Raw genomic sequence first — 25,552 nt, 5'->3', positions numbered from 1 at the left:
ATTCTTATTACCTTATCGATAATTATTAATTTAATCGATTCTATACATTGAATAATGGCATATTTAGTTTGCTCGGTGATCTTAGGGCAATACAATTAAATATTTAAATACATATTAATTCGTTATGCATACCAGTAATACCTATAAATATATTTAATTATTCCTATATACTACATCTATTTTACTTACCTCTTAGGTCGACTCTTGGCATCCACAGCCCATCCTGAGTAGTTGTTAAACCGATCAGTATCAACTGCGGGACTTACTACTTGGTTCTTACTTTGGTTTTGTTATGGGTGGTAAACGTAATTTTATTAAGCGACAGAATTGATTATAAGCCAGTTATGTCGTCAAAATTTTACCTCCAAGTACACAGGTATCACTGGCCTATGCACACTTTCCAACGACACTATTGTCATTTTACTCTCATTTCTTAAATTAATAATGTCTGCAAATGCTGAACAGCAAAGTGAAAAAAAAATAACAAATGGAATATTATAACACATAACAATTGATAACACTTAATTTTTTTCTAGGTTTCTACCAAGGGATTTTTCACAAAGCATCACGATACAGGCGACAGTCAACAATCCTCAGATGATGGAAACCAGGATAGAATGATGCAGTATTCAGAAGTCACGATAGATGAGAAAGATATTAAAATAAAAATCTTAGAACGAGATACTCCGAAGGAACTTCGCCTTATTCTAAGAAGAGTAATCCATTTCTCACGTAATTTAATTTGCTGCATTTGTAGCGCAGTTTTTGGTAGCAGAAGTGCTCTGAAAACTCACAAAATTGCTCACATAGACGTAATTGATGATCAAAATCAAGTCACAGTATTTTCTCAATTTAGTAATATTAAAGCAAATAAAAATACAAGTACAGCTGAAAAATCCTTTAAATGCAATGTATGTTCATATAAATCCTTGACATCCAGTAAGCTCAAAACACATAAAATGACACATACTGGTGAAAAACCTTATAAATGCTATGTATGTTCATACAGATGCTTGCAACTTTGTAATCTCAAAAGACATAAAATGACGCATACTGGTGAAAAACCCTTTAAATGCAATGTATGTTCATATAAATCCTCGACTTCTAGTCAGCTAAAAAGACATAAAATGATACATACTGGTGAAAAACCTTACAAATGCAATGTATGTTCATATAAATCCTCGACTTCTAGTCAGCTCAAAAGTCATAAAATGATACATACTGGTGAAAAACCTTACAAATGCAATGTATGTTCATATAGATGCTCGCGACTTTGTTATCTTAAGATACATAAAATGACACATACTGGTGAAAAACCCTTTAAATGCGATGTATGTCATTATAAATGCTCGCGACTTATTGTTCTTAAGATACACAAAATGACACACACTGGTGAAAAACCTTATAATTGTAATGTATGTTCATATAAATTCTCGCAACTTGGTCATCTCAAAAGACATAAAATGACACATACTGGTGAAAAACCCTTTAAATGCAATGTGTGTTCACATAAATCCTCGACATCTAGTCAGCTCAAAAGACATAAAATGACATATACTTGTTAAAAACCTTATAAATGCAGTGTATGTTCATGTAGATCCTCGCGATTAGGTGATCTTAAAAAACATATGTATATACAATGTATGTTAATTTACATACTCGCGAGTTGTTCATCTCAAACACATAAAATCACACATTCTGGTAAAAAACCTCCTAATGCAATGTATGTTTATATAGATGCTCGGAATTTGGTGATCCTAAGAGACAAGAAATGACACGATACTGGTGAAAAACCTTATAAATGCAATGTGTGTTCATATGTATGCTCGACTATGAATCGCCGTTTGCTTGCGGATAATAAATAAATATAGACGTTATGACCTATTGTTGTAGGTTGTGAAGATATAACGTCTATTATTTGTATGTAGAAGGTTGCTTCGTGTGTGTGATAATATAATGTTAAAGGGCACGATTAAATGAAACACAGTTTTGATATTGATTGTTTTATATTGTCTTAAAGATTTAAGATTAACACGGAACTAAAATAAGACTTGTCATATTGTTTTTATACTTTGTTATTGAAGACTTTGTCACGTAATGCTTTTATACTTGGATTATTTTTTTTACAATACACCATATACATAATTTCTTCTGATACAATACTCTCTTTTGATATCGTAGTAAGGGTGGCCCTCGACTTTAAAATAATTCGATATTTCGTACATTTCTTACAATGTAGATTCTTGTTGATAATGCAAAAACTGTGCTCTACCTCGCAGTTGCTACTCTCTCCTCCGTTCCCTGCACCTTCTCAAATACGTAAAAGGGTGGTATTCGACTATTTATAAATATAACAAGTTTCTAAAGAAAACACCCGTTGACTTTATTACACCCATTGATAAATAAATAATATTTTAATGTACACTTTCTGAGGAACTAAGTACGTGTGAAAGTCGAGGGCCACATGCATTAAGTATAGATATGGCAGGCGTATGTACTACTTACTTACTAAATAAATATTGTTTGTTTACATACTGCATACATATAATTATATTAGTGTAAAGCAAGTATGTATGCAGTCAATCAGTCATGATGACCTAGTCTAGAAGAATGCTATTTTCAGTTTGGGAATAACGGCCGGCATCAATGATGGCCTAAATCTCGCTGCTGTAAAAAAAAATTTCACATTTTTTATCACATTTCATTTTATATGTGCCGAAATACAAACCGAAGAAGTTCTGACTGTTCTGTTGACTGTTTTTTTAGGTGGAACCTGACTAATTTTGAATGATTTTTGTTTTATGTCAAATGTCTTACCTCTAGTGGGCCGTAAAGACGTCTCTCTCGCCTGCCGGGTCAGACGTTCACCGGCCGAGTGATTATCATAGACTGCAATACAAATAGATGGATAATATTTAATATTGCTGGCTGGAAATAAATTCTAATATAATATATTACTATACACAAACAATATTTAATTATTACCTCTAGGTATGCCCTCGAAGCTTGGCACCGAAAGACGTGCGAGAACCTCCTCACGTGTTGGTGTGTTACGGGCTCCAATAGAAATAAATCAATCACATCTACAGCGCGGTTGCCCGTTGCATTTAATGGTCGGCATTCTTCTTCCGTGCTTTTTGCTTCATCTCCTTCCATGTCTGGGAAATCACAATAATAAAACGTGTCAAGATTAACAATACCCAGTTAACATTAATAAGTGCTAAGGGTATTATTATTAAGTATTTACAATAACAGTTTTCCACTGTTCAGCAGAATTTGGTGGGCCTATATTGGCTTATTGCCGGGATACATGCTACCATACCCCGAGAGGACCATAAAACGCGAGGGCAAGGCTTTGGTTCTCGTACCTACATAATTGTACGAGGTCTTTTTGTGTAGATGTTATACGCGGCCCGCGAGGAACCACAACACCGAAATACATAAAAGATACCATTATAAGTTATTGATTGGCACATTCACTGTAATAATTAATATATTCTCACAGTGGTATCAGCGCTATTACGGAATTAGACATGCCGACAATTGCAGGTTAAGTTCGTTTATTTGTTTAACGTCAAAGCTTCGCGTATTTTGACGTACGGTTAGTAAAACCAAAGACAAGCATGGCCGATTTTCACATATGCCAACAAATCATAGATAATATACCAGCAAATAAGGTACGCGTATTTCCTACACTTTTTAATAATATCTTTACCAGTGCAACTCGTGCATAAATGACAAATCAAGAAGAGAACGAATTTATGTTTAATGTAAATATATAATTGAACATATCGCTCCTAATGCTTTATGCATGACTAAAGTGACCATACGTCCCGTTTTCCGTTTCCCGTATCAATGAAAAGGTGTGCACAATTTTGTAGTACGGTATCACCTAAAATATACAAAAATTATTATGGTTTGGTTTAGACAGGGTTAAATTGATTTTAAAAAAGTAACCAATAGTATCTATAAATATTGTTCAATAAAAACAAATTCGTATGACCAAAAAAGTTAAATGTACACTATTTATGGCGGATCTTAACAGTCCACCTTCACCCTTCGCTCCTGTAATACCTAAATACATGATTGAATGGAACGGGCGTGTGTTTTTTCAAAAATGAACGTTAGCCTGCATTTTATCTACTTAAGGTCTTATAACTAATTTAATCACGGTAAGTGGTATAGTATGGCATTTCGTTATTGTAGCTATAAAATATTCTAAATCTAAATGAATTAACGTTTAGTATATTTTAGTTAGTTATATTATCACTTTAGGTATATATTAGTTGGTATTCGTCTGTATCTATATTAGTTGGTATTCGTAATATGTATCACATATGATACACAGATACACATGGCATGACGCGTCGCGGGTCCCTCTCTTAGGCTGCCCTTTTAACTTGGGCTGCAGTTTAGCGTCAGATTGGCGGGGTGGGGTGGGGATTCCTGTAAGCACCCGAACTTTGGTGACAGGTGTGGATTTCAAGCACCTCGTTACGATCCGACAGGTTTCGTTAAGCGCAGTGTCCACATGTCTCGTGTGCGCAGACTGGTGCCATACCGTACGGGCGTACTCGGCCACCAAGTTGCATAGTACAAGGGCTGAGACCCAGAGTGTATGTGGTTGAGCTCTCCACGTACTGCTACTTAGTTTTCTCAGGATGCTGTTCCTTGCCTCTGTCTTATTTTTGATATTAACGCAGTGTTGCTTATAGGACAGCGTCCAGTCTAAGGTGATTTCCAGGTATTTTGGACTGTATGTGGGTTCATTAATTATGTGTCATTTGTCATATCGCCTTTCTCATCTAGAAGAGGATCCGCCAAACAGACCCTCACTCCAATTCTGTTAAAGAACTTTATCATTCTGCCAATCTCTTCCGTCCCACCTACCTCCAGGGCACTTGCATTTTCAAAGATATCCGCAATCTGCAGCTGTACTGTGTGTTGTATTTTGGATACTGTACTGCTATATGTACTATGTCCTCCAAAATATCACACTCATTGCAGAGCTGCGGATCGCTTTTTCCCATGAGGAAATCAAATCGTTTACCGTTGGTGAGTCCTGTTCTTAGCATCAGTATCAGTTTTAGCTCATTTCTCTTCAGAGGATACTCTACAAACCAGGACAACAAACGTGGGAATAGTAGAATGGACTTACTCCGTTTCCCATTTTCTAAGGATGTCATGTGGTCAAAATCTATCCATTGACAATTTCAAACTAAAAGTTTAAGGTGGTCGAATTCTAAGTCTGCTTTAAGGTGACACTGTATTTATATTTGTCTGGAATAGGCTTAATGATTCAATGTTTTACAACGATATTTCATCAATTACATTATTTATTTTGTAAATATATTAATGACAGTGCATACTTATTATTTTGTTTATGGGTTGACATCAAACCTGACGTGGAAATAATATGTGAAGTTGATCCTCTTCTCAGAGAGACTGTTAATGTAAGCTGTCATAGCTTCGTCGAATCTGGGGAACGCCCAAATCCGTCTTTGGTGAGTATTAATTTTTCAGATCTAGGTACCTACCTGATTTTATGAACTTCTTCGACCATGTTCGTTCCTATTAAGTTCATATGGGCCTCTACAGAGTAGAGGTTTGTATTAACATACTTTTGTTTTTACGAAAAATCAATGTCAGCCTCTTGCTCAACCTATTAGGTCAATACACTGACTCATACACAAAATTGAAAAACAATATGTGTACTTGCCAGACCCAGAATTTAGACCTGGGACCCACGACGCTGTAGGCCGACGCTTAAGCCGCGTGGCCATCTTGATACGATTGTTCGATTACTAGACACGCGTACACCGCTTCGTATTGTTGCGAATTATTGACGCATAACATGTTTAATATTTGACGCACGCTTATAATTAATTGGAAGATATACAGAAATAGTTTGAAATTATATCAGGCAAGTCACTAATAATGACGTAAAGGTGCTTATATACGTAACTATGTATTAACTATTTTTTGATTCAACGAATAATTCACAAGATTTATGGTTTGAACAATAGATTAAGAATAGAAAAAATCTTCTTTGACACCCAGTAGGAATAGTACCTGCATCTCGGAATTCGCGCCCACGCTCATTGAACACTACTATAGGCATCTTATCTAATTGCGACGAATTCTTAACTATTAGTTATTACAATATTCTCTGAATCGCTTTCTAAATTGAGTCATTATCGGCAGTTAGATTTCGTATTTTAAATCAAAATAAGTATTAATTACATTAATATTACAAACCGCCGTCACGGATCACTCCAAGATGTTGTAACATGAAATTGCTAATAATTTTATTAACTATTTTTGCCAATCTGCGCAGATCCATTTGGCACCGTGTGTTTTGTGAATAACGGTGACGTATTCGACACGTTGCAGGCAGAGTGAGAGCTGGCTTAATGCGGCAAAGACTATGTTTTGTTCTTCTTCTTGATCGTACACTCATGGCTTAGGATCGACATTTTTGTGTTTATGAATTTTTTCAGTTTTGGAGAGCGCTTATAAGCAGGTGTTAAAAAGGCCAAAAGTTAAATTTTGTCGTAATACACAGTGCGCCATACCCAAGAGACATTTTTCAAAAATGATTTTCTCTATTGGCTTTATTTTCTTATGAGTGTTTTGAAAATTATGTCTGTTTAACATGATAAGGTAAATAAATACATATCGCAGTCTGAGATCTATAGCGTCGTAACTGCAAAATAGCCCAAAAATGAACACATATTTTTTTTTTCACACGAAAAAAACGCACTCGATTGGATTCAAACCACCGATTGTTCGGTTATCAGCCGAACGCACCACCTTTACGCCACAGTATGATACTGTAAAAAAGACGATTATACAGTGTAATATTATAGTTTAGAATTGTTCCGTTGCCTAGGCAGCAAATCTATTATTGTCGGCCATTTGCAATTCCTTACCTAAAATAACTATTAAACGTCAAAGTGATAGTTGGTACTTTAAAAATAAAAAAGACGATAAATAATTATATAATTTATAGAAATAAACCAACGGCGCTTCAATAGGCGGCCCGATTTCTTACGTGTCTAATTAAAAAAATAATTAAGAGCTAGTCGAAAAATCTTGTGTTGTTTTTGTTTTGTTACGCCAAAGAAGTATGACTTCTAACATGCGTACATAAGTACACACATTTTTTTTAAATTGTCCGAATTTTAAATAAATTAAATATCAAATCCTACTGATGATAAAGTTATTTTTATTGTTCTCTTTTATTTTTCTGTTTTGTATTTTTTTTATTTCTTTAATAAAAGATTTTTTATATAAAACACTGATTTTAATAAAATTAATTTTATATGAAAAAGATGCATTTTGTTATTTTTCTATTAAAACTATGATGCCGCATCTGCAAGTTTGTTCGGCAATTCCCAAACTATATGGCCGCAATTGCAAAAATCCTCATTATAATTTAAAATATATATATATATTTAAGAACTACAGTAGAATAAAGTACACAAAGTTATTCTTACATGGTACAATTTTCAGCAGTCTATTGCAATTAATTAAATTGTAGTTAATTATTTTACATTCAAACTCAAATTACTCAAGATAATGTAATTTGCAGTTACGACCCTATAGAGCTCAATGTGCTATATGTTTACAAAAAGGCAGTATAAAGTACGCAATGTGCTGCAGTTAGCTGGAATGTCTTTCGGTGAGTATACATACACTTGCCAAATGCAGTCGTACATTGGTGGCCACTGAAAGCCGAGGATGCAGCTGTGGCAGGTCTTATCCCGGAATGGATTGACTCTGGCTGATCATAATGGTGATACTGTTACATCATATTATTAAGCCTCCCCCAAACCAAAGCGAATATTCGCAGCGAATTCGCAACGCCCTCGCTATCGCTGTCGCTACCGCTTGGATTTGATGCGAATTTCGCGTTTGGCCCCACACCAAAGCGTCAGCGACGCAGCCATAGACTAAATAATTTTATTTACGCGCCAGATTTAAAATTGTAAATATTATTAATATTTTACGCCAATTATTCAATAATTTTTATGAATTAAATATAAAAAATACACGTACACTATAGCGCTTTCAGAATTGCTACAACTTTTACCCACTTTGCGTAAAGTGTATTTTAATTATCTGAAACAAGGTGGCAGCATTGGATGCAGCCATAGACTAAATACATATACGAATGTCAAAGTGACAGTTGTGTGTTGACAAAATGTGCACGTCTTCTGAATGCTTATTACACGCTGAAGATATAATGAGATGGCGTGCGACAAATTACATCGACATTTAATATAACCTTACTTTATGACAGGGCAAGATTGCCATGGCTCATAGGTAAGATAGATTTACTCAGTTTCATAACTGCACATATTATAAATAAGCATTTACCATGAAGGGTTAACAGGATTTGAAGGTAATATGCTATTGAAATAACATGTCTCCGTTATTTGAATTGTAGGTTTTGACTATTTTGCGTTTCTACGCAGAGGGAGCGTACCAAAAACGGGTAGGCCAAGTCTTCTGCGCAATGAGCCAGGCATCAGTAAGCAGATGCATAGGAAACGTGTCCGATGCTATAATAGCAGTGCTTAGTAATACTTACATACAGCGCTGACAGTCTTTAGTGTTGTGTTGATACCCTCTGATCAATTTATACAATATTACAATGTACATGTCATGTAACTAGAGTAACTGCGCATAGACACAACAAGTAAATTACCTACCTACTCAATAAGAATTTAACGGGAATATTATTTTGTGTCGGTAAAAATATTTTTTAATTTCAGACTTCAAGAAAGGGCAGGTTTCCCGAAAATCATTGGGTGCATTAACTGCACCCATGTGCGAATATACCCGTCATACTTGGAGACTTTCAAAAATGAGCGCAGAAAATTTTCTGTAAATGTGAAATTCGTAATAAAATCTATGTTGTTTCTGATACATTCATATTCATTACGTATAATATCATAACATGACATTTATTTTTATGCAGGTATCTGACATGGACATTCTGGCAGTGAGTGCCAGATTTCCTTTGAGTGTTTATGACCAATTCATATTTAGTGGATCGTTGGTAAAAACTGAAATGAAACATCTACAGAACGACAAGAATTGGGAATTTTGTTCTATTAGGGAAGTATGTTAAACTTTACTTTACTATGGCAGTACCAGTAACAAATATTTTTGTTTGGTTTATATTCATCCGTATTTTGTATAGGTACTTCAAAGGAATCAAAATTTTGCATAGGTATGAATATGATATTTAATGAAACAGTTTTTTAATTATTTAAATCCTGATTTCTAATATTTTTACAACTTTCAGTCGAAAACATATTCAAATTAACATACTGTGTATATTGAAATCATTCTAGTGCCACCATAGGCCAGCCAGACTCACTACACGGCTGCCCGCTGTTTGACCAGGGATGTGATTGAGTGTTTTTGGATAATGGACCACACCAGATCGCATAGCTACAGCAACAAATGCAAGACCAACCGTGGCTATACATACAGTATACATGTATATATTAAATATAATTTATGTATATTTATTTATGGCTTATACCTACACCAAAACAAAATATGTCACTTAACTGTACTTGAATATTTTTGCAGGATCATTAAATAAAAAATACTTGGTTTAGGTTAAGAAAGTTTTAATAATCATTTTTGCACAGAATACAAGAAAAATATTTATATAAGTAATTATTAGAATTACAATGAGCTTTAAAAGTAACACGATATTGTAATAAAATGGACAAATATGAAAAAAAATAACAATAAATTGTATATAGATAGGTAGACAGGGTTCAGATGATTCTGGCAGTGCAGGCGATTCATTTAGGTGTCAGTATTGTTACTTTCAAATGACAATAACACCGTTCCAATGTGATTCGGTCGTGCCAGAAGACTCTGTCCTTCCTCTATTTAGTAACCGGGCGTTTTACAACTTTAAATGAAAATTAAGTGGGAATATAGATAGTATATTTTTTCTAGTACAATATTATTTAATTAGGTGACTTTTTATTTCTTTATTACTTGAAATGGTGTTTACATGGTAGATGGATTATAATGGTTTTGAAATATAGTTATTTTGTTAATTCTACTTTAACTGAGTCATTTACCTTGACAGCTGTTTCGGCACATAAACTCATTTTCGGAACATTCAACAATAATTTGTGATTATAAAAGAGCTACAGGTCACGTAGCAAATTAAATACGCTTAATTAAATAATAAATACGTACCAAATATTTTACAAAATACACCTCATACATCCATTGAATATGGTATATAAAATACAGATTCAAGTATCAAATAATTCTTGGATAAATAGATGTTTATGTAAGTATATATTTTTTTAAATACTTACATGATACTGTGTTGTATAACATTTAAATTTATATTTTTGATTTTGATTTACATACTTAAATGTAGGTACCTACATAAATTTGTAATGTACAGTAGGTACTTAATTACATTTTTAACATTAAGAAATTACCATTATTCGATTCTATCCACCCGCCATGTCTATAATCACCCCAACGCTGGATAGAAAGAGACATCACACAAAATTGGCTGTTTGATAATAAATGGTAGTTGAAAAATATTTTGGAGTATGATTATGTCCATAGAAACAGGTTTTAAGTCATTCATGTTAGTCCGAATAATGTGTAGCAGAAAAATAGAAATTTAAAAAATGGTCTATTCAGTATTCACCCCATTCTACGGCAAACATTTTTCTTAATAAAAATAGGTACATCAATAGAGGAATCATAAAATGGACCTTGGCCCTCGCCCACGCCTTATTCATCCTTGTATATTATATTATCACACTTAATGTTTTGGAAAATTCATTAACATTGTGCACAAATGCCACTTTTGTTGATTGACACTTCACTTACCTAGTTGATCTCTTTGTTCACGTGAAGTACAATAAAAGTATGTAGCAGCGAAGAACTAGAGACCGAAAATAGTGGAAGGAGCTAGAAGAGGCTTTCATCTAGCAGTGGAATGACCCCGACTAATGTTGATGATGAAATATTATTTTATTCCTGTTAATGCCGGGGGTTTCATTTTTAATTTCTTCTGGTGCTTTGTACCTACGTTGAAAGGTTGAAAATCTTTGCTAAAATTAAATTCATCACAAAGCATTAGTATATCTACAACATCATTCAGGTAGGTATCCATGATGATAATATAATATTATGTACTTATAGGAGGTACCTGACCTTTATATTTACATGCACATAAAATTATTAATCTTATTGCCTAATGCAGACCAAGATATACCTACCTACATAATATTACATGAACAGAAGTTTAAGAACATCTCAATTAAGTTTAAAATGTTTGTAGGTATACAAATTAATGTGAAACAGAAAACATTGGTTATGTTAGGTAGGTACATGGAACATGTAGATATTATCTTGGTTCGCGGTCGGCGCTGGGCAAAACCAGTTAATTAGCTCAATATACGAGGGTGGGTCAATAAGTCCTTAGAAAAGCCGACAGGTGACGCGACTAGTACTGTAAGCGGTTTGTTTTCATGCAGCGGCACTACCGATTCAGTATGCTGCGAAGTTTCAATCAGATTGGTCGGGTTGTTGTGTGTTTCTCGTACATTTAAAAAAAAATTTGCTTGTGGAAAATGGAAAAATGGAAAATGGAGAAAATTGAGTTTAGAGCTGTTATTAAACATTTTAATATAAAAGGGTTAACAGCAAAGGAAATAAAAAATGAGTTGGATTTAGTTCACGGCATATCTGCTCCTTCACTTGCAACTATTTATAACTGGTTAAATGAATTTAAACGTGGTCGTACATCAACAAAGGATGAACCACGCTCAGGACGTCCTGTAGAGGTGACTACACCAGAAATGATCAATAAAATCCACGATATGGTGTTAAGTGACCGAAGATTAAAGTTGAGTGAGATAATTGAGGTTACAGGGATCTCAAAAGGTAGCGTCATTTCTATTTTACATGACAAATTGGGCATGAAAAAAATTTCTGCAAGATGGGTGCCGCGTTTGCTCACAGTCGACAATAAGCGCAATAGGGTGGTGGCCTCTAAAGCCCTGTTGTCGCTCATGCAACGCAATCCAGATGAATTTTTTCGTCGCTTTGTGACTGTAGATGAAACATGGATACACCACTATACTCCCGAGACGAAAGAACAGTCAAAACAGTGGATTGCGAAAGGCGAACCATGTCCAAAGAAGGCGAAAACCGTAAAATCAGCTGGTAAGGTTATGGCTACTGTATTTTGGGATGCACGTGGAATTATTTTCGTTGACTATTTGGAAAAAGGAAAAACAATAACAGGGGATTATTTTGCATCTTTATTGGACCAGCTAAAAAACAAAATTGAAGAAAAACGGCCTCATTTAAACAGGAAAAAAATCCTCTATCATCAGGACAATGCCCGTGTTCACACATGTTTACGATCAATGGCTAAAATTGAAGAATTGAAGTTCGAATTGGTCGACCACCCACCGTATTCGCCAGATTTAGGCCCCAGTGACTTTTTCCTTTTCCCAAACAAAAATGGCTAAGTGGACAACGTTTTTTTTCAAATGAAGAAGTCATCGATCGGACAAATCCTTGTTTTGAGGACCTTCCGAAAACTTATTTTTCTGACGGTTTAAAAAAAATTGAGAAACGTCTAACCAAGTGTATTGAGCTCCAAGGAGATTATGTTAAAGAAAGAAAGAAAGAAAATACAAAAATAAAAACTGTTTTAATGCTTTTTTCTAAGGAATTATTGACCCACTTTCGTACCTATACATACGTAGGAAATATATACCTAGTAGGTATATAGGTACATAATATCGTTTTTGTGATTGAGGTCTCTTGAGATCAAAAAACAAACACAACCTAGGTATGTCCTACTGTAAATAACCTGATAGTAAGTAGTATGTAAGGTTTTTGGTCTAAAACCTTACAAAATACCACAATGACGACATGGAGTACCTACTTATCTACCTATATGTATATTATATCTTTAGCCACAATAGAAATGCTATGCTGCATAATGTTAGATGCAAAAAAATAATCTTAAAGACTACCTATCTAACCTAAAAAAATATTATCAACGAATATAAAATGGGTATTTACGTGACCGATACCGAATATGATTGAAGTATTGTAACTGATACCTAATTATAACATTATTGATATGACTGCTCGAAAGTCGAAACCAAAACGTCAAACGATCGCAATAAGCTAGAACTGTCAGTGCACTAACAATCAAAGTTATAAAGTTTCTGTTATTAAAGGCTGTGCATGACGCAAATTAATAATATGTATTTTTTAAATATCGGGACCTTAGATTAAAGTTATTTATTTATAATAGCGTATTCATCCTGTCAAAAAACTATACATACTTTGGTTAGACAAAGATACCTACATAATATTATTATGACGACCTTCATACCATTTTCAACAATTTCCCTGCCAATTTCATCCCATATCTTATCTTTCTTTCTTATGTTTTGTAGTCACTGTCAGAGAAATCATAAAGGATTGGATATTTCCGGACCAACTCGATCAGCTGCTCAATGTCTTCGCCATTTTGATTTTACTAATTCCCTTGGCGAAATTGTCCGCCGCGAATAAATTCGCTGTCGACAGAGTTCCCGAAAATCGCAGCGAATATTCGCTGCAAATTCGCACTCAAGACGCAAGGCGGTCGCGCAAGCGTGCTCTGCCCCGTAAGCCAATACGAGCTTTATTGGCGAATAATTCGCTGCGAATATTCGCCGCGAATATTCGCTTTGGTTTGGGGAGGCTATGCGATTTTATTGAATTTTCCAACATAATGTAGACAAGCAATAGATACTGTAAAACTTGGTGCTGTTTATTTTAATTCAAACATTGTAACTCCCAGCTCAAATCTCAAAAAAACAAAAGCAAACATGTAACTCCTCTATATTCTATGTTAATAAATATTTTGTAAAAATGACCAGATTTACTCATTTATAACATTAAAATACTAAAAGTGTTCAAATTTCCTAAACCAGTCCGTTTTATTTTAAAACAGTTTTTTCTTCCTTCTGTGAAACGGATTTACAAGTTCCGCGCATTTAGTTGACGAAATGTCATTCCAATATTATCTTTTGAAGAAAATATCGTTGCATAAAAATACATTGCATTTTTCAAAAATATGCATACCAACCTAATTATTCTATTATAACTTATTTATTTTTTATTACGGATCATAAGTTAAAAACAGTAGGTAAGTATAATTATTATTTACTGCGTTTTTGCTTATGAAACTAACATTCATCCATTCACAATCATAAATAAAAAGACAAATTTTAAGTTTAATAATGATTTTTTTTAAATTTTGACACTTTTGTGTATACAAAATATTTATTTTTAAGTAATCTATTATAAACCGAAATATTTAGAGAGCATACACCGTTTTGGCTATTTTGCGAGATTCTTTTGACTGGATCTTCCAAACGGATGCGGTTGTTTTTGTTCGGGATATTTTGACGGGGTATATAGTAAAATGGAAAAATTGGAATTTTTCGCGTAATTTACATGGAAAAACAATACAAAATACATGAAAAATCATGTAATTAAATTACTCAAAGGTGTGCATTTAAAAAATGTGGAAAAAAAATGTTTGATGTTAAAACTTAACGGCCATTCAAAATCAAATTTATAGCCTAATATAAGAGATAAAAAATTGAAAAATCATGTTAAAAGTTAAAAAAAATATATGTAATCGTATGCACCTAACAAAACAATTTTAAGGTAAATTTATTGGTTCAAGTATCAAGTCACTAAATTTTAAAAAATAATATCTCACAAGATACTCGTATAATCTCGAAATCAAAAAAAGTACATGCACAAACGTAAGCCAATAATAGGCAAATTGATGACCTAATAAAAAATTAAAAAAGTTTGTTGGATGGTTCTACTTAACGTTCATCAAATATTTCATATCGAATAACTCACGCACTAAATGAGAAAAAAATAAAAAAAGTATGCATAATTGCGCATTAGCTATGCGACAAGAGATTTCACTACAAAAAATATTTTTAAACCCACGCAGTCAGGTTTTGCATACAAACTTAAAAATTAAATAGCGCGCTGAATACAGGTGAAAAGGCAAAAAAAAATCGTGCACTAACGTTTACTACCAACGCACTAGTGCTTACAATTTAATTTTTGAAAAAAATATAAGTTTAGTGACACAAGTATCCAGCATTTGGCTGGGTCACCCAAATTGAAATGCGAATAACCCCCTTAATGTGCGTGCACAAACGAAATAAACGCGTGCACAAACGTGCACTAACGATGCACAAACGAATGCACTAAAAAAAAGTTGAAATTTCAACATTGGGTGACCCAACGTTTAGCTGGAACACCCAATTTGAAATTGGAATTTTTCGGTTATTATAGGTGCACAAACGAAAAAAAAACGTGCACAAACGTGCACTAACGATGCACAAACAAACGCACCCAAAAAAAAATGGAGTTTTAACATTGGGTGATCCAGGTAAATGGACCTAAATTTTTCTATTCTCCTGATGTTTGATAGTTTTAGCAGGAACCAACACGTAGTTTCAATTTATTCCGGTAGGAAATTTCAATACAATTTACAATGTCACAACAAGAAAAACAACGTTGATTTTACTATCAATAAAATATAGTCAGAGGTAACTTCATACAAAGGCGGCACAATCAGTAGGTTTATATCAGATCGCATTATAAAGGTAGTCGTTCGAGGCACCGTCCGACAAAACAATAACTTCTTGCAAATACTCTTAACATACAATATGCCGTACGCCTAGGGTCGCTTGACAAGATAGCATATAATCACTCCTAACCAACATTTATAAGGGTATTCACAATATGAATATTGTCATTTATTTAAGCGTAGGACATCCGTATTGTGAATATAATAATATATTTATCATTTTATACGATGGTCGAGGCAAAAGCGTCAACCGAAAGCGTCGTGGGCACAGGTTCCAATCCTGGCTGGACACCGTTTCTCGTAAAAACTAAATCTGTTAAAACAACCTCCACTCTATGGAGGCCTATATGTTCTTATTAGGATCGGAAATGGTCGATAAAAATAGTGCATTACGTCGTGAGCATCTATATGGACATACAGTGTATTCATATGGTTTTTCACCTGTGTGTCATTTCATGTCTTTTAAAACTACTAAGTTGCGAGCATCTATATGAGCATACCTTGCATATATGAGGTTTTTCACTTGTGTGTGTCATTTCATGTTTTTTAAGATTAATAAGTTGCGCGCATCTATAAGAGTAGACCTTGCATTTATGACGTTTTTCACCTGTGTGTGTCATTTCATGTTTTTTAAGATCACAAAGATGCGAGCATCTTTATGAGCATACCTTGCATTTATGACGTTTTTCACCTGTGTGTGTCATTTCATGTTCTTTAAGATGACTACGTTGCGAGCATATATATGAACAAACCTTGCATTTATGAGGTTTTCCACCGGTGTGTCATTTCATGTATTTTAAGAGCACTAAGTCGCGAGCACCTATATGTGCATTCCTTGCAATTATGAAGTTTTTCGCCTGTGTGTGTCATTTCATGTTTTTGAAGACTACTAAGTCGCGAGCATCTATATGGGCAAACTTTGCATATATGAGGTTTTTCACTTGTGTGTGTCATTTCATGTTTTTTAAGATTAATAAGTTGCGCGCATCTATAAGAGTAGACCTTGCATTTATGAGGTTTTTCACCTGTGTGTGTCATTTCATGCTTTTTAAGATCACAAAAATGCGAGCATCTTTATGAGCATACCTTGCATTTATGACGTTTTTCACCTGTGTGTGTCATTTCATGTTCTTTAAGATGACTACGTTGCGAGCATATATATGAACAAACCTTGCATTTATGAGGTTTTTGAGGTTTTCCACCGGTGTGTCATTTCATGTCTTTTAAGAGCACTAAGTCGCGAGCACCTATATGTGCATTCCTTGCAATTATGAAGTTTTTCGCCTGAGTGTGTCATTTCATGTTTTTGAAGACTACTAAGTCGCGAGCATCTATATGGGCAATTTTTGCATATATGAGGTGTTTCACCTGTGTGCGTCATTTCATGGATTTTAAGATTACTAAGTTGCGAGCATCTATATGTGCATAACTTGCATTTATGAGGTTTTTCACCTGTGTGTGTCATTTCATGGCTTTTAAGACTACTAAGTCGCGAGCATCTATATGGGCATACCTTGCATATATGAGGTTTTTCACCTGTGTGCGTCATTTCATGGTTTTTAAGACTACTAAGTTGCGAGCATTTATATGTGCACACCTTGCATTTATGAGGTTTTACACCTGTGTGTGTCATTTTATGGATTTTAAGATTACTAAGTTGCGAGCATCTATATGTGCATAACTTGCATTTATGAGGTTTTTCACCTGTGTGTGTCATTTCATGGTTTTTAAGAGTACTAAGTTGCGAGCATCTATATGTGCACATCTTGCATTTATGAGGTTTTTCACCTGTGCGTGTCATTTTACGTGTTTTGAGATGATTTAGTTGCGAGATAATATTTTCTTGACTTCGACTACCAATAACGCCCATGTGAACTATTTTGTGACTTTTTAGAGCACTTCCGGATCCAAAAACTGCGTTACAAATGCTGCAAATCAAATTACGTGAGAAATGAACTACTCTTCTCAGAATAAGTCGAAGTTCCTTCGGAGTCTCTCGTTCTGAGATTTCTCCTTTAATGTTTCTTCTATTGTCTCTATTGTCTATTCATCTATTGTCATTTCAGAATACTGCATCATTCTATCTTGGATTCCATCGGGTGAGGATTGTTGACACCTGTCTATATCGTGATGCTTTGTAAAAAAGCCTTTAGTAGAAACCTAGAAAAACCAAAATAATCGATCTTATTATCAATATAAATTAGATTTTAAACTGTTCCATTTGAGTTATTTTTTTACACTTTTGCCTTACAGCATCTTCAGACATTATAAGTTAAGTGTGAGTGAAAATGACAATAAGAAATGGTAATAGTTCCAACATAGATTTTAAATACAGACACCATAAAAAGCACCTGAATGTAACATCGAAAGGCAAATGCACAAAACAGACTATGACACAATATTGTGGTACAACTCTTGGTAGTATGTTTAAATCTATTATAGTTCCGAATGCGAAATTCCAGATTGATGGGAATAAAATAGTTCTACTCGGCAACTGTGTGTACTGTTTATTTCTCACATATATTGATAAAATCATCATCATCATCATCAGCCTGAATCTATCCACTGCTGGATGAAGGCCTCTTCAAGTTGCTTCCACTTCTCTCGGTCCTGTGCATTGCGTTGCCACGTACTTCCGCAGAACTTTATCATTTCATCGATCCAGCGGCCTCATGGTCTACCTTGTGGACGTTTTGTACTTCTTGGATACCACTGGATGACTAGATTTGTCCAACGATTGTCTCTTCTTTGAGCTATGTGTCCAGCCCATCTCCATTTAAGGCTTTTAATAAACTCTATTACATCGCAAACCCTTGTCTGCTTCCTTATCCACTCATTTCTCTTTTTGTCCTTTCGCGTTATGCCCAGCATGCACCTCTCCATACCACGTTGTGCTACTCTAAGTTTCTGGATCTCTCTTTTACTTAGGGTCCATGTTTCACACGCATATGTCATCACGGGAAGCACACACTGGTTGAACACTTTGCGCTTTAGGCACAGTGGAAGGTCACTTTTGAAGACATTATTCAGGCGGCCAAAAGCACTCTAGCGTAGCTTTACCCTGCGAACAATTTCATCAAATATACATCCATCTATAGATACTTGTTGTCCCAGATAGATGTAGCTTTTCACCTGTTCGAGCTGAGTGCCATTGATGAGGATCTCTTTTTGGCCTGCAAAGCAGTTGAACATGACTTTCGTCTTTGTTACATTTATTTTCAAACCTACTTTGTTGCTTATTATAAAAACACCAGATTAACGTACATCCTATGAGGCAGTTTTGCACCCTGTTCGATAAAAAAAACATTATAAGCCAGTAATTTCTGTGTTAGTGTGTCATTTGGGAGTATGCATAGTGTCGGAAAATGCCGAAAGGCGTAACCGATGTCACAAAAAATGTTCAAATTGATAGAATGTATATTAAAATTTCATCAAGCAACTTAGATCAATAGTATAAACAATATTTTAATATTAACTAGAACCCACTTATCTTGGCTACGATTATAAATGTTGTATGCAGTGTTACAGAATATATTGGGGACGTGGATTTATACCTGAAAGTGCGGGAGGGAATTTATATTCAAATTTCATCAAGCGACTTCGATCAACAGTTTAAACAATATTTTTATATATCATACTTCTGAATTCGTGAGGTCACGCATACTAAGCGTCGCATAGGGACGGCAGTTAACCAAAGAGCGACACTCTCGAGAAGGAATGACTCGGTTTATATAATTTACACATATTAAATGTTATTGGATAAATATTTTTCGAATTAATAAAGTTTACCGGTTGAGCACATCTGATATTTAAATAATGATCTGAGCAAAACAGCAAGTCGTGTTGCTAAACACCTTAAAAACGGACCTGCGCAGAAGCACACGTACTTTCGTGCGCATATAGTAGGTGTGTAAGCGCTGTGTCTTTGTGTGAAAGGTGTGTTTTACACGTTACAATAGTATATTTTCAGTTTACAATGAAAACCTCATCTCTATCGCGGTATGACAAAAATCCTTTACAAAGACAAGCACGAGAAATTAATGTTTTTAATTTGACCCGATATTTACAAGTGATGAAAAGCAGTACAATTTTATGATAAGTAGATATATATTTATAAGTAAAATGATATTCACAGTTTGCGTTTTATAACAACTTTACTAAAAAAAACAATAAAGACATTATTTGAAAATTATAAAAAAAATGTGATTGGGCATCGATATAATATTTAATATGTATATTGATTACTTCTACTATTTAAGTGATAATTTATGTTCTCCTAATTATTTAATGAATACATACCTGCAGCAATACAATCAGTTAATATGGCCTTAAAAAGCGTTTTCTTCAAAACTCAATAATTCCCCTGTATTAATTAACCAACATAATAATTAAGAAGTTGAGACTATAACTAATGGCTCTTATAATACTCTCTGGAGCGCTTTCCAAATTGAGTTACCATAGGCAATCGGCCTTTGTATTTTAAATCAAAGTAGGTAGGTATTGATTACTTTAATTACTTTTTTCAATACGAGTGGCTAGGAATGGTACGGAGATTTATCGAGATTTTAAACGTCAACCTTCGATAAAAATCGGCGAATAGAGAAGCAAATGTTACAATATATAAAATTGAATATACCCCATGTCCTGGTGTGTAATCTGATTGTGAACATCCGGGTTGAGGATTTTCATCAGAAAATGGTGGCATTTTATCTTCAGTGAATTCGCGCTTTATGTCAGTCTCAGCTTTGAGACCAGCGACACCCGTCACAGCGAACTGAAATAAACAACGTTTCATATAACATGTTGTCAATAAGTACATATTATTAATATAGCATATTAACGTTATTATCTAGGTGAAAGTAGGCTATTAAGATGCGACATAAATAGTGCACACTAAACATTATCAGGCATACTTATTTGTTTTCATTAAATTAATATTTAAAATTCCATTTAACCCTGCCTAAACTAAGCCATAATATCGCGGTTAATAATAAGAGCTTTCCAAATTGAAGTTCTATTGCCAATCGGCTTTTGTATTTTAAATAAAAGTAGGTTTTTTAAATTTAAATTTAAAGGTAATTTAAAATGCACGTTAATTAATATCGATAGGCCGCCTGATTATTACGAACCAGGTGCGTCTTTAGCGTCCAATGACTTAATTATTTTAACATTATAAAATTTAGAGAAACACTAACTGAGAGAGTATATCACAGTTAGTGTTTTTCTAAATTATATAATGTTCAATAATCAGAATGATATATTCTTAAATCTTGTGAATTATTCGTTTGAATAAAAGAAATAATTAATTAAAAATTATTAGCAAGTACAAGAAGTTGCTTAAAAAATATTGGAGAAATTCCTAGACGTCGGTTAGTAATCTTCGTAATAGTAAAATAGCTACCTACTTTGTTTTAATAAACAAAAATCGATTGCCGAAGTAGCATGATTTCGAAGAGCGCTGAGTGGTAGGTATTTAATAACCAATAGCTTAAATATTTGTCGTCATTAGTATGTCTTCCGTAGCATAATGGCTGAATGCGACGAGTTTGGGGCGTTTACCCGTTGGAGATGCCGGGTTCGATTCCCGATCAGTTGGCTTACTTTTTTCAAAAAAGTTTTTTCTATTGGTTGTGATATACTCTTTCAGTTAGTGTTTAACTAAATTATATAATGTTCAATAATCAGAATGATATATTCTTAAATCTTGTGAATTATTCGTTTGAATAAAAGAAATAATTAATTAATAACTTTACTTTTTTCCAAAAAAAGATCTCTTCCGTTTGTTACATATTTTCTCAAAAATGTTTTCAAAATGATGTATGTTCAATATATTATATAAAATTCCATAAAAATGTTAATATTTTATAAAGGAACGTCTCTCGACAATATGTCCGAGATGAATTCTACAGTTTTTTGACATATTGTTCGGCGCGGAGCTGATTCTCTGGAGAGACTGGTAGTTTTGGGTAGCCTCCAAGGCAGATGAAGCAGAGGAAGAGCGACCAAGTAAAAGAGCTGACTGAAAGCAGCCTTCACTCTGTCCTGATAGAAGCAGAAGATTGAGAAGAGTGGGAATTCTTGATCGCTTAAAAGATGATAACATTCCAAGGTGGTCACCATCCTTTACCATGAGGGAACGACCAAGAACTAATGGGAAACATTGAAAATGTACAGATCTATTGTGCTTTTATTTAGCGATAATAACAGTTACTGTTCACACGTAAGATTGCTGACTGTCGTAAATAGTAAGAGAGACGCCATGTTGTCATTTTAAGGTAGGTACTTTTTGACAGGTCGTGAAAATCGGTTAACCTCAAAATGAGACTGCGCGGTGTAGGTTGTTGTGCGGATATTGAACAAATCCCATCTGTCACGTGAAAATTCAGAAGCGAACTTTTTTGATTCATGCTAGCAATCTTGCAACTTGCACAATAATACGTGAGTACACGTGGATTTTCTTTTTATGGCCTCGGTAATATGTACTGTCAGCAGTAAATCATTGCATTACAACTTTCATGAAGAGTTTCAAGTCATCAGCAAACAACATAAACATAGTATTTTTAATTACCAATGCTGTCATTTATAAAAAAACGTGAACAGCAATGGCCCCAAGTTTGAGCCCTGAGGCACACCAGAAAATGTTTTAAATGTCATGTCTGTGACTGATAGAGGGTGTACGATACGTATTGCTGACGATTCTTAAAATTCTCCCGAATAACGCGAGAAATCGTTTAACGGCCAGCTCCAAATCCATGCTGCTCATTCATTATAAATGACCAGCGCCATCTATAGATTAATACTTGAGTCGGCAATGAAATGACTCAATCCTCGGAAAAATCATGCTGTGCATGATTATCTCAAGAACTTTTGCTGGTGCATAGAGAATGGCTACCGGCCTATAGTTTTCCACTGATAACTCCGTACCACTCTTATGAATTGGAGTAACCTTCGACATCTTCCATGCTTCCGGAAAGATACCCGGCTCTATTGTCAGGTAAAATATAATATATGAAAGTGGCCCTTGACAAAGTCAATACAGCCCTTTAAAAAATCTTGGGAGATATGCGATCCCTAAGAGCGGGTATTCCTTTTTTTTTTTAATAAATCTAAACACGTCACCCTCATCAATTAGGAAGATGTCAACGGATTGGGCACCGCATGATCGTTTCTCTACATAATATATAAGAGCGTGACATACTTGTTTCTCCGTCTAATCGCGCCCATTCATGCAGCGTCTCGAGACAATGGTGTCGCGTGTGAAACGGCTCAAAGTTTAAAACATGTATTGCTAATTCCAATCTTCGATATAAGACTGCACCAAGGGAAGAAAAATAACACATTATACAATTGAACAAACCAGATGTATTGGCCTGTAATCTGAACCCGGTTGAGGATCTTCAACATCACATAATGGGTTTATTACATCTTCAATAATCTCGCGCTTGATGACGGATAGTTGATCATCCGTCTCAGGTTTTATATTAGAGAGTTCCGCTAAAAGATACTGAAAGAAACTTTATGGTTAACACAGTAAAACCACTTTCACTTGAATGACTAATTATAGTCAAAATGAATTAGAAGATAACCTGCCCTAACCTAAATCACAAATGTATCGTACCTAGCTGTCAAAATGTATAATCGAGTTATTTTTTAAATCAACGTTTAATATCATTGTGTCTCTACGGAGTTTATAAAAAAGCAAGATATTATAATAATATATTAATCGTTGTTAGTCACAATACAGAGTGATTGTAAAAGAAATCAGTATCCCAAAACTAACCTCGAAATTGCAACATGAAACGTCGGCATTCTCCTGCTTTATATGAGTGCGAACTTCCGGGCTGATTGGGAGGCTAGTCTGCGTATCAAACAAAGGTTTGCCTTCTGTATCAGACTGTTCTCCATCACATTCTCGCTTTACGTCCATTTTAATGGTAAATGTCAGGAAGAACGCGACAAGCAGGATCCATTCAAGGTACATTAATTTAAGAGAAGTGTTGCCGCAATACGTAATCATTAATTATGTATGGCCGAAATACTGAATAGTCTATACCGTGGAAGCGATTAAACAATTAACTGTGCTTTATTAGATTTAAGTTTTGTACTATTCTATTTGAGTAGGTAGTTTTTTACCACTCGGGTTTTGCCTTTAGATATTTTCAAGCACTACACGTATTCACCAATGGCAAATACACACTAACAGCGAAGGTAGGTATATTGTTACACTCATGACTATTAAGCCTCTCCTGATAGTCTAAATTACAATTATTAGTTGTAACCATGTCTATACTATACTATACTGCAATATGTATAAAAAGAGTGGAAAAAAATACATAGTCGCGGGTGGACGCAGAATAATTTAGTTCGCGAATTCCCGCGCAAATAACTTATTCATATTGTATTACTATAAAACGAATTCAGATAAATAATAATTAGAATATAGGTAAGCGATATAATTAATATTAGGAACGTAACAACATAAGATTCATTTGGATACTGTTAAACATAAGTTTCTTTGTGAAAATAACCGTTGAAAATATAAAGCCACGTGTTCAACAAAGAAAGACATTTCATTTTTGTGAATCCCGGGTCCTACCAACATCCCGAGCTAGCCACAGGACCCGGGATATCTCAATACCTACACTGTTATTTTTAACCTATATAATATAATCAATTAGGTAGGTAATACAATAAAGTAGAGACACTTTATTGCCTACCCATTCAGTCAAGGATCAAGTAAGAATAACAAACAAGACATTGTCAAAGGGCCATGTCTTTATTTGACTTTGCCCTGTCGTTACCTTACTTTGAAAAGGTTCTATTTGCACTTGACCATGTTTTGAGCTATGAGCGTTTGAAATTTCGAATGGTCATATTTTGAATATAAAAAGAAAAAAGGTGCTTTTAATGATTTTTCAATATGTTTATAGATATTTTACTTATTTTAAGAATAATTTCTTATAATTCAAAGCAGTATATTAGGAAATAACTAGTACCTATAATTGTAATTAGAACCTTGTCGTACCGAATTGACAACAATAATTTGTTTGAAAAGGTTCTATTGGCTATATGAACTTTGTCAAACAAACTATTCTCATTTTTGAGATGTTTCTTTATGTAAATATGGTTAATAAAAGATTTATTTAGATGGTATTATTAAACAATTATTTATTTTTCATAAAAAACACGGTAATTAAAAAAAATCAATATATTCTAACAAACAGAGTTATGGTATTATTTTAATATAGTATCATTTTTACATTTTTCTTAACGTTAGAACACCTTTCAGATACAAATTATTATTTAATCTTAATTCAGTAATTACACTATTAATTGTTATATACATTATATTATAACAATTTAAATTTATACATAATAATGAAATAATCCATTTAAAAAACTCAGTATTTTAAGGATTAATTTTTAATAAAGCACAATAATAACTTCTATCAACTAACGGCATGAAAGGAAACATAGCTTTTATATCTGATATTTTCTCATCAGATATATCTGTTTTTTTGGTCACAACTTTCGGCCTGATCACTGCTGGTGAGGTTGGTGGTAACTTACCTTGACGAGGCTTTTCTAATCGTTTAATATTAACTATATTTACACTCTCTTTATCTTTGTGAGAGAGCTTGTATTCAATTTCAGGAAGGCATTGAGTGAACTTTATATTTGCTATTTTTAAAAATGGTATTTGTTTATAATTAAATAATTTCGCACTTGTGGAGAACTCTTTGAAATCATTTGGAAGCATTTGTATCACCCGGTAAGGCTTTTTTTTATTTATGGTTTTCAAAACTTTAAGTAAAGACACCGGGGAGAATATTTCTGTTTTACTTA

General features: G+C 34.2%; 3 protein-coding genes across 8 annotated transcripts in view; 1 reads left to right on the top strand and 2 right to left on the bottom strand.

The window, feature by feature from the left end:
- LOC147077327 (uncharacterized) overlaps nucleotides 1–25,552 on the bottom strand; it is a 233,451-nt gene that overhangs the window by 34,438 nt on the left and 173,461 nt on the right. The window lies entirely within an intron of this gene.
- Nucleotides 8,192–9,604, top strand: LOC147077332 (uncharacterized). Of its 4 annotated transcripts, XM_085941492.1 has the most exons (4): nucleotides 8,193–8,328; nucleotides 8,781–8,892; nucleotides 8,987–9,130; nucleotides 9,366–9,604. In XM_085941492.1, the coding sequence occupies exons 1-4, from the start codon at nucleotides 8,318–8,320 to the stop codon at nucleotides 9,411–9,413; spliced, it is 315 nt and encodes a 104-aa protein (XP_085797618.1). In that variant the 5' UTR covers nucleotides 8,193–8,317; the 3' UTR covers nucleotides 9,414–9,604. The 4 variants fall into 4 exon arrangements, 1 of the variants encoding a protein (XP_085797618.1); XR_015069806.1 differs by lacking the exon at nucleotides 8,781–8,892 and having other exon boundaries at nucleotides 8,192–8,328; XR_015069808.1 differs by lacking the exon at nucleotides 8,781–8,892 and having other exon boundaries at nucleotides 8,272–8,407.
- Nucleotides 15,512–23,696, bottom strand: LOC147077331 (uncharacterized). 2 transcript variants are annotated; one of them, XM_085940803.1, is made up of 4 exons: nucleotides 23,487–23,696; nucleotides 23,064–23,210; nucleotides 20,343–20,480; nucleotides 15,512–17,866 (listed from the first exon to the last, which is right to left on the bottom strand). In XM_085940803.1, exons 1-4 carry the CDS (start codon nucleotides 23,685–23,687, stop codon nucleotides 17,750–17,752), a joined length of 603 nt encoding a protein of 200 aa, XP_085796929.1. In that variant the 5' UTR covers nucleotides 23,688–23,696; the 3' UTR covers nucleotides 15,512–17,749. The 2 variants fall into 2 exon arrangements, with proteins under 2 accessions (XP_085796929.1, XP_085796930.1); XM_085940804.1 differs by lacking the exon at nucleotides 23,064–23,210 and having other exon boundaries at nucleotides 23,487–23,671.

The sequence above is a fragment of the Rhyacophila brunnea genome, unplaced genomic scaffold, assembly GCF_057557595.1.
Source record: "Rhyacophila brunnea isolate RB1 unplaced genomic scaffold, BYU_Rbru_1.0 scaffold_13, whole genome shotgun sequence".
NCBI lineage: Eukaryota > Metazoa > Arthropoda > Insecta > Trichoptera > Rhyacophilidae > Rhyacophila > Rhyacophila brunnea.
This window is presented reverse-complemented; position numbering and strand designations above follow the sequence as displayed.

Excerpts from the sequence above, each read along its gene's own strand:
- LOC147077332 (XM_085941492.1), top strand. Across the intron at positions 8,893-8,986 it reads ATGAGCGCAGAAAATTTTCT|GTATCTGACATGGACATTCT; the intron begins GTAAATGTGAAA and ends ATTTTTATGCAG. Across the intron at positions 9,131-9,365 it reads AATTTTGTTCTATTAGGGAA|TGCCACCATAGGCCAGCCAG; the intron begins GTATGTTAAACT and ends AAATCATTCTAG.
- LOC147077331 (XM_085940803.1), bottom strand. The coding sequence starts at position 23,687 with ATGTACCTTGAATGGATCCTGCTTGTCGCGTTCTTCCTGACATTTACC. Across the intron at positions 23,211-23,486 it reads TTTCATGTTGCAATTTCGAG|TATCTTTTAGCGGAACTCTC; the intron begins GTTAGTTTTGGG and ends AGTTTCTTTCAG. Across the intron at positions 17,867-20,342 it reads ATTACACACCAGGACATGGG|GTTTCTACTAAAGGCTTTTT; the intron begins GTATATTCAATT and ends TGGTTTTTCTAG.